Genomic DNA, 16,435 nt, shown 5'->3' with positions numbered 1-16,435 from the left:
CCGCTTTTATTCTCTATTGATATAAATAACTTGTGTGACAATCTGTCAAATGCTTTTTACAATTTTTATACTGACGATTTAATAATATACTGCTATTCTGCATCACTATCGCAGGCAATACAGTATTTGCAGTCTGCTTTTAATGTAGTTCAAACACGTTTACAAACTCTGAAGTTGGTTTTGAATGTGGACAAGACAAAAGCAATGATTTTCTCACATGCTAGAAAACTACCAGAAACCTCCCTATTGCTGACCACTGCTGCTGGAGCACAAATCGAGTTTGTCAGTAATTATAAATATCTTGGTTTTATTCTAGATAATGAACTCTCTTTTAAAAATCACATAGCAAATCTACTAGGGACATTGAAAATGAAAATTGGGTTTTATTATCGAAATGGATCTTGTTTTACACTCAAAGCTAGAAGAAAATTGGTAGCAGCAACATTCCTGCCAATTTTGGATTATGGAGATGTTTTATATATGAATGCTTCGACCAAATGTCTTCAATCATTAAATACTGTGTATCATTGCTCTTTAAGGTTTATAACCGGTAGCAGACGTCTGACACATCATTGTGATTTGTACGCAAAAGCTGATTGGCTCCTTTAAGTGAACGGAGAAACAATCATTGAATGATCCTGATGTATAAATCTTTACTCGGTCCAACCCCAGCATATTTATCCACTCTCCTACATAGAACTGTCGGTTCTCTTCGCTCCAATAACATTATTGTTCTGCATGTTCCACGTTTCGAACTGAAACAGTGAAACAGGCATTCAGTGTTTTTACCCCACAGCCTGGAATCAGCTGCAGTCTGAACTTAAGATGTTGGAAATGATTTGACTGGACTTATTTCGATCAGTTCTTAAAGATGGACAACAAGATTCTATGAAACAGTGTCATTGTTTTTAAATTGTTTTTATTGTTTTATACTTGTGCATATGTATTAATTGTTTTTATCTTGTAGCCAGGTTGCTATGTATTGCAGATGTTTTTGCCCAGGTCCCTCTTGAAAATGAGATCTAGATCTGAACGGGGTTTACCTGGTTAAATAAAGGAATATGAATATGAACAGGTTTCCATAGATTTTTACTCCAGATTTAACTCGTTTACAACCATGTAGGTTTCTTCTCTTCTGTTTTCTTTTCCTAACCAGAAATCAGGAAGCATCTGGAGTTGAACCAGAGACCTCTTGATCTGCTACCCTCCCCTCCCCCACATGTTGCTGCTGTTCTATGTTTTCAGTCAGGAACCGGATGAATCTCAGAATAAACTCTGAGCTGCTGCAGAACCTGAGCCTCCAGGTGACCTTTGACCCCTTCAAAACTTCTGATGATAATCCAGATTAATTTCATTCTCCGCCATCTTTTAGCAGCAATGACAGCAGAATAAAAACACTTTTTTGTTTAATAAATTTATTAATTTTCCAACACTAGAAAAAATACATCTGTATTAATAATGAATGTTTAATAAATGCAGAGTTCTGCCTCGGACCCATTCACCTTTAAACCGGGTCCAGAAGTGACCCGGTCCACAGGTCAGGGGCAGCCTAACAGCTGCAGGCCCAAAGCGTAGCTCCCCAGCTGGGAGTTGTAGTCCTGACACTCTGGAGAACTACAAGCTGCGGGCCACAGCTCCACCAGAGCCTCCGAGTCCAGAGGCAGCCGGTACCTGCAGGTCCAGAAACATCACAGGTGAGACCCTAACCAAGCTGAGCAGAACCTGGGCAGAACCACCCACCTGGAGCCGCCACCCTGCGTGACCTCTGACCCCCTCGAGCCCAGCACCAGGTACTGCTGGTTGTTCTGCAGATCCACGCTGCTGCAGGTCACCTTCTTCACCAGGTCCAGGTCGCTGCCCGGACCGGCCGCTTCCAGCGCTGGGACCAGAACCAGAACCAGAGTCAGAGTAAAGTCAGGAAGGACCCGGTTCTACTGGACCAACATAGCCAGACCAGATCATCTCAGTCACAGAACCAGAACACCGTCTGCTGGGTCATTTCCTCTCTGACTCTGCGCTACGTTCCATGCTAGCTCCACTTAGCTCCTCATGAAGCGTTACAAGAGAAAAAAGTGAATAAAAAAACTAAACTTCAGTCATTCTTCCTCCATATTGATGTTAGTGACTGGGTGAAAGACCATGCAGCGGCATCCATGGTTGCTACCGCGTTTCCATGGTAACAAGCAGAGTCTCACCTTCAGACTTCTTGAGGACCTGAACTACGGTGGCTGTGTAGGTCATAAAATCTCCCTCTGCTGCCGAGGATTTCACCGTCACATTGAAGGCTACAGAGGAAGCAGACAGACCAATCAGGTTCCAACCATTTAACACGAACTGGGAACAATGGTCTGATCTGGAGCTGGTATTCCTCACAACAACAACCAACAACTGGTTCTTACAGAAACACAGAGAGAAACATGTTTTCATGAAATATACATTTATTTTTCACACACTGAGGTAAAAGTCAAAGTTTATAAAATGACAGTCAGTGGAATCAGTGGAGGAAGAGGAAGTGTAGTAAGGTGTAATAAAGTGATTTATGTAGCTAGCGCCAGCAGCATACCTGCTAGCAGTTAGCTGTTAGAATCACCAGATCAATAATCAGTGAAAGATCTGATCCAGTGGAGACGGGAAGGCCGGTTCGTTCAGCTCCAAAATGGATATTACTTTGTTATCTGCAGCCTCAAACTTTAGCTTAACTTGGTAAATATGAACGTTTGAACATTAATAAATCCTTTTGCATTCAGTGTTTTTATGAGAAGCCTCATATTTCCCTAATTTAATGTATTTGTTCTTTCATTAATCCAGATATTATTACTTTTCTGTAATATTTCAAGCAAACTTTTAATTTTAAAACAAAAACAAATTGAAACACCTCAAATCTACCAAACACACCCATAATAATTTATCCATCCATCCATCCATTTTCTGTTCACCCTTGTCCCTAATGGGGTCGGGAGGGTTGCTGGTGCCCATCTCCAGCTACGTTCCAGGCGAGAGGCGGGGTACACCCTGGACAGGTCGCCAGTCTGTCGCAGGGCAACACAGAGACATACAGGACAAACAACCATGCACACACACACTCTAGGGAGAATTTAGAGAAACCAATTGACCTGACAGTCATGTTTTTGGACTGTGGGAGGAAGCCGGAGTACCCGGAGAGAACCCACGCATGCACAGGGAGAACATGCAAACTCCATGCAGAAAGACCCCGGCCGGGAATCGAACCCAGGACCTTCTTGCTGCAAGGCAACAGTGCTACCAACTGCGCCACTGTGTAGCCCTAATAATTTATTATTATTATAAATAACTTCTTTAAACTAATCATCAGTTATATTTCTGGGTCTCCTCACCTGGCTGTTGGTCAGCCCCCCATTTGTTTTCACATTATGGTATGATCCCAAATCCTCACATGTGATTGGCTGCATGGCAGCTTTGTGGCCAATCAGACCAAAGTTCTGCTGTGAGGAGGGCGGGGCCACTGAGAGAGAGAGCTGAGGACCAGATGCAGGAGCCTCTAGGGGGCATGTTGGGATTTTTCCAACATAATAATTAAATCATATTAGATTATTATTGTCTCACAATTCCGTTAACTTTATAAACCATCCAGGTGAGTTTAGAGCTGCTGGTGTGACCAGATCATGTCATCTTTAACCTCCGATAACAATCCGATCCGAGAACCTCCATCTGTTATTAACAACGCTGCAGCTAAAAGCAGCCAATCAGCTTCCAGCCTCTCACCGTATTTGATGTGCGGCTGGCAGATCTCCTCGATGCGTTTGGCTGCAGTCAGGTTGAAGTCCACGCTCCCTTTATAGGTTGCACACGCCGCTACAAGGTCACACAGCACTCAGCTTAATAAGGTCAGCTGCAGCTGGAGCCAGCCAATCAGAGCAGAAACCCGCCTCACCTGCCATGCACTGGCACTGTTCGCCCACACAGAGGCGCTGCAGCTTCTGCTGCTGGCTGGAGAACTGCTTGGTGCACAGGCTGCCTGAAAACAGAAACGTTGCAGGTTAGCAGCAGATTCTCTTCAACATGGAAACAGAGAAAAAAGATTTTATGAGATTTGCTCAATGAAAACATTAAAATGGGTTGGAAACCTGGGAACCGGGACCGTTCTCAGGTAGGGCCAAATATTAACGGCCTGAGTGGGTTTGAAGCAGGTTCGCTCTGGGAGAACAGTAGGACCCAAAGATGTAGCAGACCTTAAGCTAACATTGCTAACTGCTAGCTACTACCCGGATACAGCCGACGTATGGAGACTTATGGTGGGTTGAATTATTAAATCAAATGGATCTCATAATAGAACCTCCGGTATTAAAATAATACACACTGAATAATTTAAAAAACCTGAAAACAGAATAAAATCTAACATATCTGTCAATTTTCCAGCTAACACCTACTAGCATATGCTGGCTATTTCTGATTGCTGTTATTCAACTAATGTTGAGCTAATGCGCTAACAGCGGAGCCAATCTACTGTTTAGCGCTTTGCTAACAGGTAACCTTCAGAGCACTTAGATTCTCCTAAATTAATTTTCTGTATAAATTATGAAGCGCTAATTTACTTGGCTGCTTTGTAAACTTTCCATTGAATAAAGTTTTACATTTTTATTGAAGATTTGGATACTTACTGTTAAGAAGCTAATCAGGCTAAATCAGCAACAGAGTTAGCAAAACTAAACAACTATAAAACTGAGAGCGGGAGTTAAAGATGTGATCCAAAGAATCACTTCCTGAAGCTCGTCATCAACACATAGACGGCAACATGGGTGAATTTAGCATTTTGGCATTAGCCACAAATAAATCCCATGTAATGTTAACAGTTAGAGCTTTAGCATTAGCGCAGCCAGCTTTTTAGTTAGCGGTGCTCAGATCAGAATAATCCAGTTTAATCTGAAAAATTTGAGCAAAACTTTAACATTCAGTTACTGACTGACAAGAAGACAGTTCAGGTCCAAATATAATGCTACATGTCCCAGCATCTCCTTGGGCTGTTGTTAGGTTTTTAGATAAATATAAATATAAATATTAAAGATTAGGAGACTTGAAGGACTGTGAGAATCTAGGTTTGCTCTCAGAACATGTGTGTTATGTGTAAGATGTTTGGAGCAGACACCTAGCAGGAGAGAACACCAAAGACTAAGGGTCAAAGTTTTATGACCCAGAGAATCTCGGGAACTGGTGCAGAATGGCACCATTGTTTAAGTAGTGACTTGTGACTGACTGTGTTGTCAGCTGTGTTTTCTGTTTTCCGCACCTTCCATGCAAAAGATTTGTAACTTAAACCACGACTCAATAAATATGCAATTGCAAAGGAGCACGTTAGAACTGGTCTGGAGACAGAGATAAGGTGATGTCCCTGGGCAGAGTTCTCCGTTCAATTGTAAGAAATTTAACTGTCTCCTTGTGTTTTTATTTTTGTCCAGCGAGAATGTGAGGTTATAGATCTGACAGTTGTCACCTTATCGTGGTGGCGGGGTTTGAGGGCCCCAATGATCCCAGGAGCTATGCTGTCTGGGGCTTTCTGCGCCTGGTAGGGTCCCCCAAGGCAGACAGGTCCTAGGTGAGGGACCAGACAAAGTGCAGCCTGAAGACCCCAATGATGAGAAACAACACTGGACCTCGCCCGGACACGAGTCACCGGGGCCCCACTCTGGAGCCAGGCCTGGAGGAGGGGCACGATGGTGAGCGCCTGGTGGCCGGGCTTTTACCCATGGAGCCCGGCCAGAGACATGGGTTCCCGCTCCCATGGGCCCACCACCTGTGAGAAGGGCCAAAGGGGTCGGGTGCATTGTGTGATGGGTGGCGGCCCAGGGAGGGGGCCCTGCCGGTCTGACCCTTGGTTGCAGAAGCTGGCTCTTGGGACGTGGAATGTCACTGATAAGTTTATTTTAATTCCTAACTTGCAAAGATTCAACCAGAAACACAATTACTTTTCTTTTCTGCAGAAGAGGAGAATTTGAGCCCAGACGCGGAAAGCCGCTGTCAAACACTGTCTGGGATCAACTTTGCCCGATCTTTGTCCGCATTTGGCTTTATTAGAAAATACAAGGAAGGAGGTTGGGCTTTTTCACATAGTCACACAAAGAATTTGACCAATGACCTTTTTCTACAGGGTGTTCTGGAACCTTCTGTGGACATGCCCTTACAAGGGCATGGGGCTGACCGCAACCAATCAGCCCCACAGAAAGCTGATACCACAGGAATGTGTAAACGTCTCTAGCCTCCAGGCAAACATCCTAAAATGGTTAATGGTGTTTCACAGACAAAAAGGAGTCAAGTAAACAACACACAAAATAATAATATGAAAACATAACCTTTCAAATAAACTCACAAGTAAATGAACTTAGATAATTATTCTAACAGTCACCTCTGGTTCTGGAACCAGCCTCCTTGAGAGGGGCTGGACATACTTCCACTCTGGAGTTGCCCAGGGTGAGAGACGTCGGGCAGGAGTGGGCATACTTGTTGCTCCCCATCTCGGCGCCTGTACGTTGAGGTTTACCCCGGTGAACGAGAGAGGATAGCCTCCCTCCGCCTACGGGTGGGGGGCCGAGTGCTGACTGTCGTTTGTGCTTACGGGCCGAACGACAGTTCAGATTACCCACCCTTTTTGGAGTCCTTAGAGGGGGTACTGAAGAGTGCTCCTCCGGGGGACTCCCTTGTTCTGCTGGGGGACTTCAACGCTCACGTGGGCAACGACAGTGAGACCTGGAGGGTCCTGGTTGGGAGGAACGGCCCACCCGACCTGAACTCGAGCGGTGTTCTGTTGTTGGACTTCTGTGCTCGTCATGGATTGTCCATAACGAACACCAGGTTCAAGCATAAGGGTGTCCATATGTGTACTTGGCACCAGGACACCCTAGGCCGCAGTTCGATGATCGACTTTGTCATTGTTTCATTGGATCTGCGGCCGTATGTCTTGGACACTCGGGTGAAGAGAGGTGCGGAGCTGTCCACTGACCACTACCTGGTGGTGAGTTGGCTCCGGTGGTGGGGGAGGAAGCCGGTCAGACCTGGCGGCCCAAACTTGCTTGTGAGGGTCTGCTGGGAATGTCTGGCGGAATCCCCTGTGAGACGGAGCTTTAACTCCCATCTCCGGCAAAACTTCGAACATGTCCTGGGGGAGGTGGGGGACATGGAGTCTGAGTGGACCGTGTTCTGTGCCTCCATTGTCGAGGCGGCTGATCGGAGCTGTGGCCGCAAGGTTGTCGGTGCCTGTCGCGGCGGCAACCCTCGAACCCTTTGGTGGACACCTTCGGTGAGGGATGCCGTCAGGCTGAAGAAGGAGTCCTACCGGGCCTTTTTGGCCTGTGGGACTCTGGAAGCAGCTGATGGGTACCGGCAGGCGAAGCGGCATGCGGCTCGGGTGGTCGCTGAGACATAAACTCGGGCAGTACAGCACCAACACTGTTTATAGTGGGGATGGTGTGCTGCTGACCTCTACTCGGGACGTTGTGGGCCGGTGGGCAGAGTACTTCGAAGACCTCCTCAATCCCACCAACATGCCTTCCACTGAGGAAGCGGAGCCTGGGGACTTTGGGTCGGGCTCTCCAATCTCTGGGGACGAGGTCGCCGGGGTGGTTAAAAAGCTCCTCGGTGGCAGGGCCCAGGGGGTGGATGAGATCCGCCCGGAGTTCCTTAAGGCTCTGGATGTTGTAGGGTTGTGTTGGCTGACTAGACTCTGCAATATCGCATGGACATCGGGGGCAGTTCCCCTGGATTGGCAGACTGGGGTGGTGGTCCCCCTGTTCAAAAAGGGGGACCGGAGGGTGTGCTCCAATTATAGAGGGGTCACACTCTTAAGCCTCCCTGGCAAGGTCTATTCAGGGGTCCTGGAGAGGAGGGTCCGTCGGATAGTCGAACCTCGGATTCAGGACGAGCAGTGCGGTTCTGGTTCTGGTCGTGGAACACTGGACCAGCTCTACACCCTCGGCAGGGTCCTGGAGGGTTCTGGGAGTTCGCCCAACCAGTCTACATGTGTTTTGTGGACTTGGAGAAGGCGTTCGACCGTGTCCCTCGGCTCGTTTCCCGGTGAGAGTTGGACTCCGTCAGGGCTGCCCTTTGTCACCAATTCTGGTCATTACTTTTATGGACAGAATTTCTAGGCGCAGCTGAAGTGTTGAGGGGATCCGATTTATTGGCCTTAGGATAGCACCTCTGCTTTCTGCGGAGTTCAAGTATCTCGGGATCTTGTTCACGAATGAGGGAAGAAGGGAGCGGGAGATCGACAGGCGGATTGGCGCAGCGTCTGCCGTCAAGCGGGCGCTGTACCGGTCCGTCGTGGTGAAGAGAGAGCTGAGCCAAAAAGCGAAACTCTCGATTTACCGGTTGATCTACGTTCCCACCCTCATCTATTGTCATGAGCTTTGAGTCATGACCGAAAGAACCAGATCACGGATACAAGCAGCCGAAATGGGTTTTCTCAGTAGGGTGGCTGGGCTCTCCCTTAGAGAGAAGCTCAGTCATCCAGGAGGGACTCAGAGTAGAGCCGCTGCTCCTTCACATCGAGAAGCATTCACTGCAGGCTCACCTTTGTCCTGAGGTTCTGTGACAGTCATCAGGGACTCAGCAGCACCAATCACCATAAACCTGGTTCTGACCCGAAACCCCACACACAGGAAGCCCTCAGAGGGAACCTGAGGGCCAAAAGATGGGAAATAACACAAATACTGTTGAAGGTTTCTTATCATCATCATCATCATCATCATCATCAGGTGTAGGTTAGCACAATGCCAAGATGGAAAAACATCAGTGATGACCTGAAAGAAGCAACTGCTCCTGGGAAAGGTCAACGGTCATCTACCTGAAGTCTGTCATTCTAGAGAGAATAAGATTATTCCCAAGACGATAAAAACTAATAAGAACTTAAAATAATTAAAAATTAAAATTAATAAGTTAAAAATATTAAATACTAAAAAGCAAATAGAAGAAAATTAAAATAAAATAAAATAACAAAATTAAGATAACAGGAAAAGGTAAAATTGGATTATTCCAGAGAGGAAACCGTTTCAATGTTCCGGAAGATTCAGCTCAGGGTCAGAGGTCAGAGCATGAAGCTCAGAGAGACGAGGAGCTCCATCTCTGACTCTAAAGGCCTCAGTTGGAAGATTAAAGGTCACAACCTTGAACCAGTAGAAGCGAGGTGCTGATATAGCCTAGTCAAAGTCCAGAGCTGAGGGTTAGGTACTCACAGAGTCCATCTGGATGATGACGGTGTCTCCCTGGAGCTGATAGTGGGAGATAGACGGGTACTCTCCGTCTGTGAACTGAAGACCAGCAGGAAGAAAAGTTCAGAATCTCCTCAGAAATTCATAAAACCAAAAGATTAGATAAAAAAAAACACAGAATGAGATTTAAGGTAAACCTTAAAATAGATAGATAGATAAATTTTTATTGTCATTGTCACAAGAACAACGAAATTTAAAAGGTGCCATCAGTCAGTGCATATAGAATAGAATGGAATAGAATAGAATAGAATAGAAGTACTTTATTCATCCCTGCAGGGAAATTACTTCGCAGTTACAGCATAGAGACAAGACAATAGACAAGACACAATAACAACATCCGGGTGTTGAGTCTGGAGTTTGGCTGTGTCAGAGCTGATGACGTCACAGGCCACCGCTGCATCAGCTGATGGGGGGAATGTAAACAGCAATCAAAATGGCGGACGTAAACTCCCTCGGTAAATAACACGGCCGCATTCCCACAGCCAGAAGTTCAATGTCCGGGCTACAAATCTGTTCCTTCACGTTAACATGGCCGGGATTACACCACCTCTCACTCACATAAAGTGCAATCCCGTCGCCCCTCTTCTTCCGACTCTTGGAAAAGTCCCTGTCCCCCCGCACCAAGGAAAATCCAGGGAACCTCCATGCTGCAGTCTGGAATAAGCGAGTGCAGCCAGGTTTCCGTGAAGCAGAGATACTGCACTCCCAGTACTCCTTCTGGGTCCTAACCAGCGCCATGATTTCGTCTGTCCAATTTACCAAAGACCTCACGTTCCCCACAATAATCGCCGGTATCGCTGGCCTGCGCCGTCTCCTCTACTACCTCCGTTTAACTCCAGACCTGCAGCCCCGTCATCTCCTCCGTAACCCCTCCGGAACCACAGGCCCATCTCCGGGCAGCAGCAGAGGCTTACACAGCGCAATCAGCCATTCACGCGAGCAAACAATGCCGCTACTCCGCTCGGCGAGGTTCTCCGTAACTAAGAGTATAAAAAGTAGCAGACGAACGCGGAGAACATCGACAAAACCACATCCAGCCATTGTGGAAAGCCCAACTGATGATCCATGGGTTCTTCAAGCACGGATCATTAATCGGTTACAGCAAATATACACAGACAAACACACACGGCGGGAGCTGCGTCTGCAGGCAGCCAGCTGCGCCGGCGCCATCTTGACGACATATGCTTAAAAACAAAAAATAACTGTCTCACAATTCACACACAATGTAAGAATTAACAAATAACTGGTAAAAAACCCCCCAAAAAAACCTAATAAATCAGAACAGCCACATTCTCACATCCATCATTCATGATGATTAATGGTTGTTTTTGATTGCATTTAGTTTTGTTATTGCTGTCGGGTAGAAACTGTCTCTGAGACGGTTGGTTCTGGTTCTGGTTGCTCTGTATCTTCTGCCTGAAGGCAGCAGTGTGAACAGAGAAGGTCCGGGGTGAGAAGTGTCCTTTGTGATGTGTTGTGCTTTTCTTAGACAGCGGTCGCTGTGCAGGTCCTCCAGTGAGGGGAGAGGGCAGCCAATGATTTTTTGGGCTGTATTCACAACCCTTTGGAGAGCTTTCCTTTGAGCCGTAGTGCTGCTGTTATACCAGACGCAGATACAGTAGGTCAGTATGCTCTCTATGGAGCACTTGTAGAAGGACACCAGCAGCTTCTCCTTGATGCTGTTCCTCCTGAGAACCCTCAGGAAGTTCAGTCTTTGCTGGGCCTTTTTTATCAGCTCCAAGGTGTTCATGTTCCATGTGAGGCCCTGTTCAATGTGGACCCCCAGGAAACGGAAATCAGCTACCCTCTCCACACATTTTCCCCCAATGGTTAGTGGTGTAATGTCCGTTTTATTCCTCCTGTAATCTATTATGAGTTCTTTTGTCTTTGAGTTGTTGAGGAGCAGATTGTTCTCCCTGCACCACTGCAACAGCCGCTCCACCTCTCCCCTGTAGGCGGACTCATTGCCTCCTGAGATGAGCCCCACCACTGTGGTGTCATCAGCAAACTTGATGATGGTGTTGCTGTGGTGGGCAGAGGTGCAGTCGTATGTGTACAGACAATAGAGCAGGGGGCTCAGCACACAGCCCTGTGGAGAGCCAGTACTAAGGCTGAGGGCAGTGGATGTATGTTTTCCCACCCTAACTCTCTGCTGTCGGTTGGTCAGGAAGCTCAGGATCCACATGCAGGTGGAGTGAGGGAGGCCCAGGTCCCCCAATTTGTCCACCAGTCTGTGAGGGAGGATGGTATTAAAAGCAGAGCTGTAGTCTACAAAGAGCATCTGCACATAGCTCCCCTGCTGCTCCAGATGTGACAGAGCAGCATGGAGGGCCGTGATCACAGCGTCCTCTGTGGATCTGTTGGCTCTGTAGGCGAACTGGTGGTGGTCAAAGCCAGGAGGGAGAAGTGCTGTGATGTGACCCCGGATCAGTTTTTCAAAACACTTCGTCACCACAGGGGTTAGTGCCACTGGCCGGTAGTCGTTGAGGCAGGAGATGTGAGGTTTCTTGGGTATGGGGACTATGGTGGAAGATTTCAGGCAGGATGGGACTGTAGACAGGGCTAGGGACTGGTTGAAGATCCTGGTGAAGACTCCAGCCAGCTGATCGGCGCAGTCTTTCAGGACACGTCCAGGGACGCCGTCAGGTCCAGCAGCCTTCCTTGGGTTGACAGCCCGCACTGTGCGCCTCACCTTGTGCTCCTCTACAACGAGGGGTGTGGTGTTGTGGGTCGCTTGGTGTAGTGTGGCTGCCTCTGTTGGCTTCACCTCAAAGCGGGCAAAGAAGAGGTTCAGCTCCTCTGTCAGCGTGGCGTCGCCTTCCACAGCTGCGAGGTTGGTCCTGTAGTTGGTGAGATGCTGGATTCCCTGCCACACCTGCCTGCTGTTGTTGCTGTCAAGGTAGCCCTCTATCCTCCTCCTGTAGTCAGACTTAGCCATTCTGATGCCGCTCTTCAAGTTAACTCGGGCTGTACTGTAGACGGTCCTGTCCCCAGACCTGAAGGCGGCATTCCTGGTCTTTAGCAGTCGCTGGACCTCTTGAGTCATCCAGGGCTTCTGGTTTGGGAATACCCGGATGTGTTTATCCACAGCTACAGTGTCAATACAGTTCTTGATGTAGCACAGTACACTGTCTGTAAAAACCTCCAGGTCCTGATGTTCAAAAACATCCCAGTTTGTCCTGTCGAAACAGTCCTGCAGCTGCTGTGTCGCATCCTGGGGCCAGGATTTGATGGTTTTGGTGATGGTTGGAGCAGTTTTCCTGAGGGGGGCATAACCAGGAATTAAATGCAGGGACAGGTGATCCGACTGACCCAGGTGAGGAAGTGGTCTAGCCCTGTAGCCTAGCTTGATGTTGGAGTAGACTTTGTCCAGAGTGTTAGCCTCTCTTGTAGCACACTTTACATGCTGGTGGAATTTGGGGAGCGCCGTCTTCAAGTCTGCATGGCTGAAGTTCCCCGCTATGATGTGCACAGCATCTGGATAGATGCTCTGCAGATGGCTAATGCTGCCATGCAAAAGTCCAATAGCTGTTTTAGCATTAGCATCCGGTGGGATGTAAACAGCGGTTACCATGACTACGGTGAACTCTCTGGGGAGGTATATTGGTCTGCATCTAACAGTCACATACTCCAGGTCTGGGCAGCAATGGCTGATGACAGTCGCTGTGTTAGTAACCAGGTGTTGTTCAGGTACACAGAGCCTCCTCCTCTGCTCTTACCGGAGTCCTTCGTTCTGTCGTGGCGCTGTACTGTGTAGCCTGCTAGCTCGATGGCAGAGTCCGCTACGTCTGGATGCAGCCAGGTTTCCGTGATCAGAAGAATACAGCTCTTCACTGCGCTGTGAGATGCAGCCTGTAGTCTCAGTTCATCCATCTTGTTTGCAAGGGATCTGGCGTTGGAGAGAAACAGGCTGGTGGTTTGTGTGGTTGCCTCCGTAGCCTAGCTAGCAGGCCGGCCCTGCAGCCCCGCTTCTGCCTTCTCTCTCTACGCCGCCAACGCTTCCTCCCTGCTGGGATGGTAATCCACGGCGCCCCGGGGCTCCTCGCTATGTCCCCCGGAATATTGAACAAGCGTTGAAAATCAGCTGTAACATCTAGTTCGTAGCGGGCACCGATCGTCAGGAGATCGTCCCGACTGTATATTTTGTTTGTCCGACATGACGGAACACAAATCAACACGTACACAAGCAGCCAATCATAGCATAGCACCGACCGAGAGAGCAATGAGCCGCTGCAACTGCGTGCGCCGCCATCTTGGGAAAAAGAAAGACTGTACACAATGCGAGCTATGATGCTAGCGGGTTTAAATGTGTATGGTTGATTTATAAATATATATACATTTTTTTTCTTTGTTAACAACCAGAGAAGACGCTGCTGCAGGAGTCAAAGCCACTACAGAAACGCCTGGATGAGTTTCATTAGTCCTGATCCTGGAAACCTTCTGCAGCTACTAGAAGGCCACCTTCTGTGGATCTGGAGGGTCAGGTCAGAGGTCAGCCTGATCTCTGGTTTATAGCTGGAACAACTGAAGCTGACTCTAGACCTATAACTCTAGATCCTAATACTGTAGATCTATAACTCTAGATCAGGGCTGTCCAACATGGGTCCTGGTGTTTTATCCTGCGTGTTTTAGTCTCTCCCTGGTTTAACGCACCTGGATCCAATGATGGATCATTAGGAGAACATTGACCTGCTGAAATGGTTGTTATACCAGCAGGGAGGGAACTAGAACATCCAGGATGCCGGGCCAAAGGACCCACTTTGGGCTCCACTGATCTAGATTCCTCCTCTTTAGGTCCAAAAATAATAACTTCAATTTTGTTTCTGTTCAGCTGGAGAAAGTTTTGGCTCATCCACACATTTATCTGTTCTCAGCATCTGTTCACTGATTGGATGGGGTCAAAGGTCACCTGGTGGCATCATAATGTAGAGCTCAGTATCACCTGCGTAATTATGGTAGCTAATCTTATTTCCTGTTATAACCTGAGCCTGTGGGAGCATGTGGATTTTGAGCATTAGAGGTCCTAGGACTGAAACTTGGGGAACCCCACATGTGACCTCTGACCTCTTCAATGAGAAGCTTCCTATTGAAACAAAAAAATCCCAGTTCTCTATGGGAGCATTTAGTCCACTTCCATTAAAGTTAGAAACTAGAAACTCCGGTTCGGTTGGTGAGGTGTGAACGCTAATCGACCTCTGACCTCTGGTCCTCCAAACCTCGGTCTGGGTTCGGTTGAAGAGAACTCTGGTTCAGTTTGTGAACGCCAAGCGGACCGGAGACGGCTCCGAACGCAGGAAGTGGACTACAGCACAGAGCATTCTGGGTAAATACAACCAAAGCTAACGTGTTAGCCTAGTGCTAGCAGCAGAAAGTACAAGCATCAGACTAACCCATTATTTATAAAATATTTTGCACATATACAACATTTTGTACTGAACAACTACAAAATACTCTTCAAATAAATAAAGCCAATGCTGTCCACAATTTCATTCATAAATATAAAAATAATTCTAAATTAATTAAGTACTGCATTGCCCATTGCAAAAACTCGCTAAGCATAATATTTTGCATTGCAAATTGTCGTCTGAATTAAGGTGCTGATGATACAAGTCTGGTCCCTTATAGCTGGCGAATAAAGAGGCAGGCTCACAAATACACTTATAAAAATGTCTATGCTCCAGCTGTTGGTTTCTGTATTCATCTTCAGTGAGTTTAATACCTGAACTCTGACCTTGCCCAGACATTTATAGCTGCATGTTCATGTTAGCGACGGGATTTGGCTCCTTCGTTCATCACACACAGAAACGCATCATTTCTGTAACGCCACGATGAGCTTCGCCATCCGTTAGTGGCGACCGGGACGATATGAAATACATTTTCCGGTTCGTCCGTAAAGCTACACTTACACTGTAACCATCACCTGCTCAGCCGCCCGCCGTGTTCAGTCTATCCGCTCACCTGTATAAATACACCTGCAAGTTGGTCCCGCCGTTCGCTCTGAACCAGCAGCTCCGGGAGGAGAAAAGCTGCCGTACTCCAGGCATGGCGCCAGTCATTTTAAAGATGCTTATTGGTCCCCCAACAACGACACAAACCCGGACATTATCATGAATCAATAAAATCCTCCCAGGCCGAACTTGAAAACTGGACCTTATGCTGCTAACACTTAGCTTTCATCAACAACTCAGGCGGGAGTGAGAGCGCCGGGCAACGCAAATAACGACCCGGCCGGAACTCGGCGCATTGAATAATAAAATATAATTTAATGAAGCTTCGAGGCAGATAAATTTCCCTGGAGGAATTTTAATAATCGAGGAATCATCAGGAATCAGCCCTAATCCCATCTCAACACAGCAGCTAAAAGTGCAGCAGTATAATGTTTAATTCATTGTTAAAGTAAAATTGTGAAGGTTAAAAAAATCACCACTGAGTATTAACAAAAAACATTTAGCATAATTTCTTTTGTTCCCCTCTTGGCCCCCGTCTAGATCCGCCCCTGGGCTGCAGGTCTGGTTCATTTTTGGTTAGCATGATTTTTCTTCATTGATAGGAAGTCAGGTTATCCAAACTGGTAAACCACGTTAATAAAATAATAGTGAAATAATACATTAAATGACCAATGAACAATTATTCATAAAATATATAAATATTTCTGAATAAAACACACAGAAAGTCCTAACAAACTTTTCTAATGTTGGAAATATGAATGTACTGTTAATCTATTAGCATGATTTGTTCTTTAAATGGGCATTCATATAATTTTGGCTAATGCTACTACATATTAAATAAAGTATCATCCAAACTCAACATCCAAGCAAATAATCAAAGCATTAATAATTTACTAAAAGCTCAATGAAAAACTGATCAATGATCAAATGTTCTGTACCATATGAGCCTCAGGAGATGATTGAGGATGAAGAGACTCTGATGTCTGGTTCTTTAGGTTCTGACGGGTCTGTGGTTCCTCTCCTGATCCACTCTGTCTATCATACAGCAGCACACGGCGCCACGACGGACACTTTTGTGTCCATCGATGGACACATCGTCCATCCTCACTGACATTGTTCAGCCTGGAATGAGCGTCTTCCTCCTCACGTCTGGATTTCTGCCAGTCTTTGTTTCTGAGGACGGCGGAGTATCGGGTGGGGGTTAGGGTAAGACGCGGGTTGATAGTAGCGGCGTAGCAACCGTCTCTAGGC

The 16,435-nt window shown here is 47.0% G+C and overlaps 1 protein-coding gene across 3 annotated transcripts in view; it reads right to left on the bottom strand.

Moving 5' to 3' along the window:
- Window positions 1-215: 215 nt before the first annotated feature.
- Window positions 216-16,435, bottom strand: part of c5 (complement component 5) — a 33,660-nt gene continuing 17,440 nt past the window's right edge. The window contains exons 36-42 of one of the 3 annotated variants that reach the window (XM_028018164.1): window positions 9,201-9,275; window positions 8,540-8,645; window positions 3,911-3,994; window positions 3,742-3,831; window positions 2,196-2,285; window positions 1,741-1,879; window positions 1,453-1,671 (exon numbers count right to left, since the gene is read on the bottom strand). In XM_028018164.1, coding sequence (XP_027873965.1) covers window positions 1,539-1,671; window positions 1,741-1,879; window positions 2,196-2,285; window positions 3,742-3,831; window positions 3,911-3,994; window positions 8,540-8,645; window positions 9,201-9,275 — 717 coding nt within the window. In that variant the 3' untranslated portion in view covers window positions 1,453-1,538. Of the gene's footprint in view, window positions 849-1,452; window positions 1,672-1,740; window positions 1,880-2,195; window positions 2,286-3,741; window positions 3,832-3,910; window positions 3,995-8,539; window positions 8,646-8,762; window positions 8,828-9,200; window positions 9,276-16,435 lie in introns of those variants that run through there. The other 2 variants (XM_028018165.1, XM_028018166.1) reach the window with 2 other exon arrangements.

The sequence above is a fragment of the Xiphophorus couchianus genome, chromosome 5 (assembly GCF_001444195.1).
Source record: "Xiphophorus couchianus chromosome 5, X_couchianus-1.0, whole genome shotgun sequence".
Taxonomy (NCBI): Eukaryota; Metazoa; Chordata; class Actinopteri; order Cyprinodontiformes; family Poeciliidae; genus Xiphophorus; species Xiphophorus couchianus.
The sequence above is the reverse complement of the archived record's forward strand: the minus strand, read 5'-3'. Positions and strand labels throughout refer to the sequence as shown.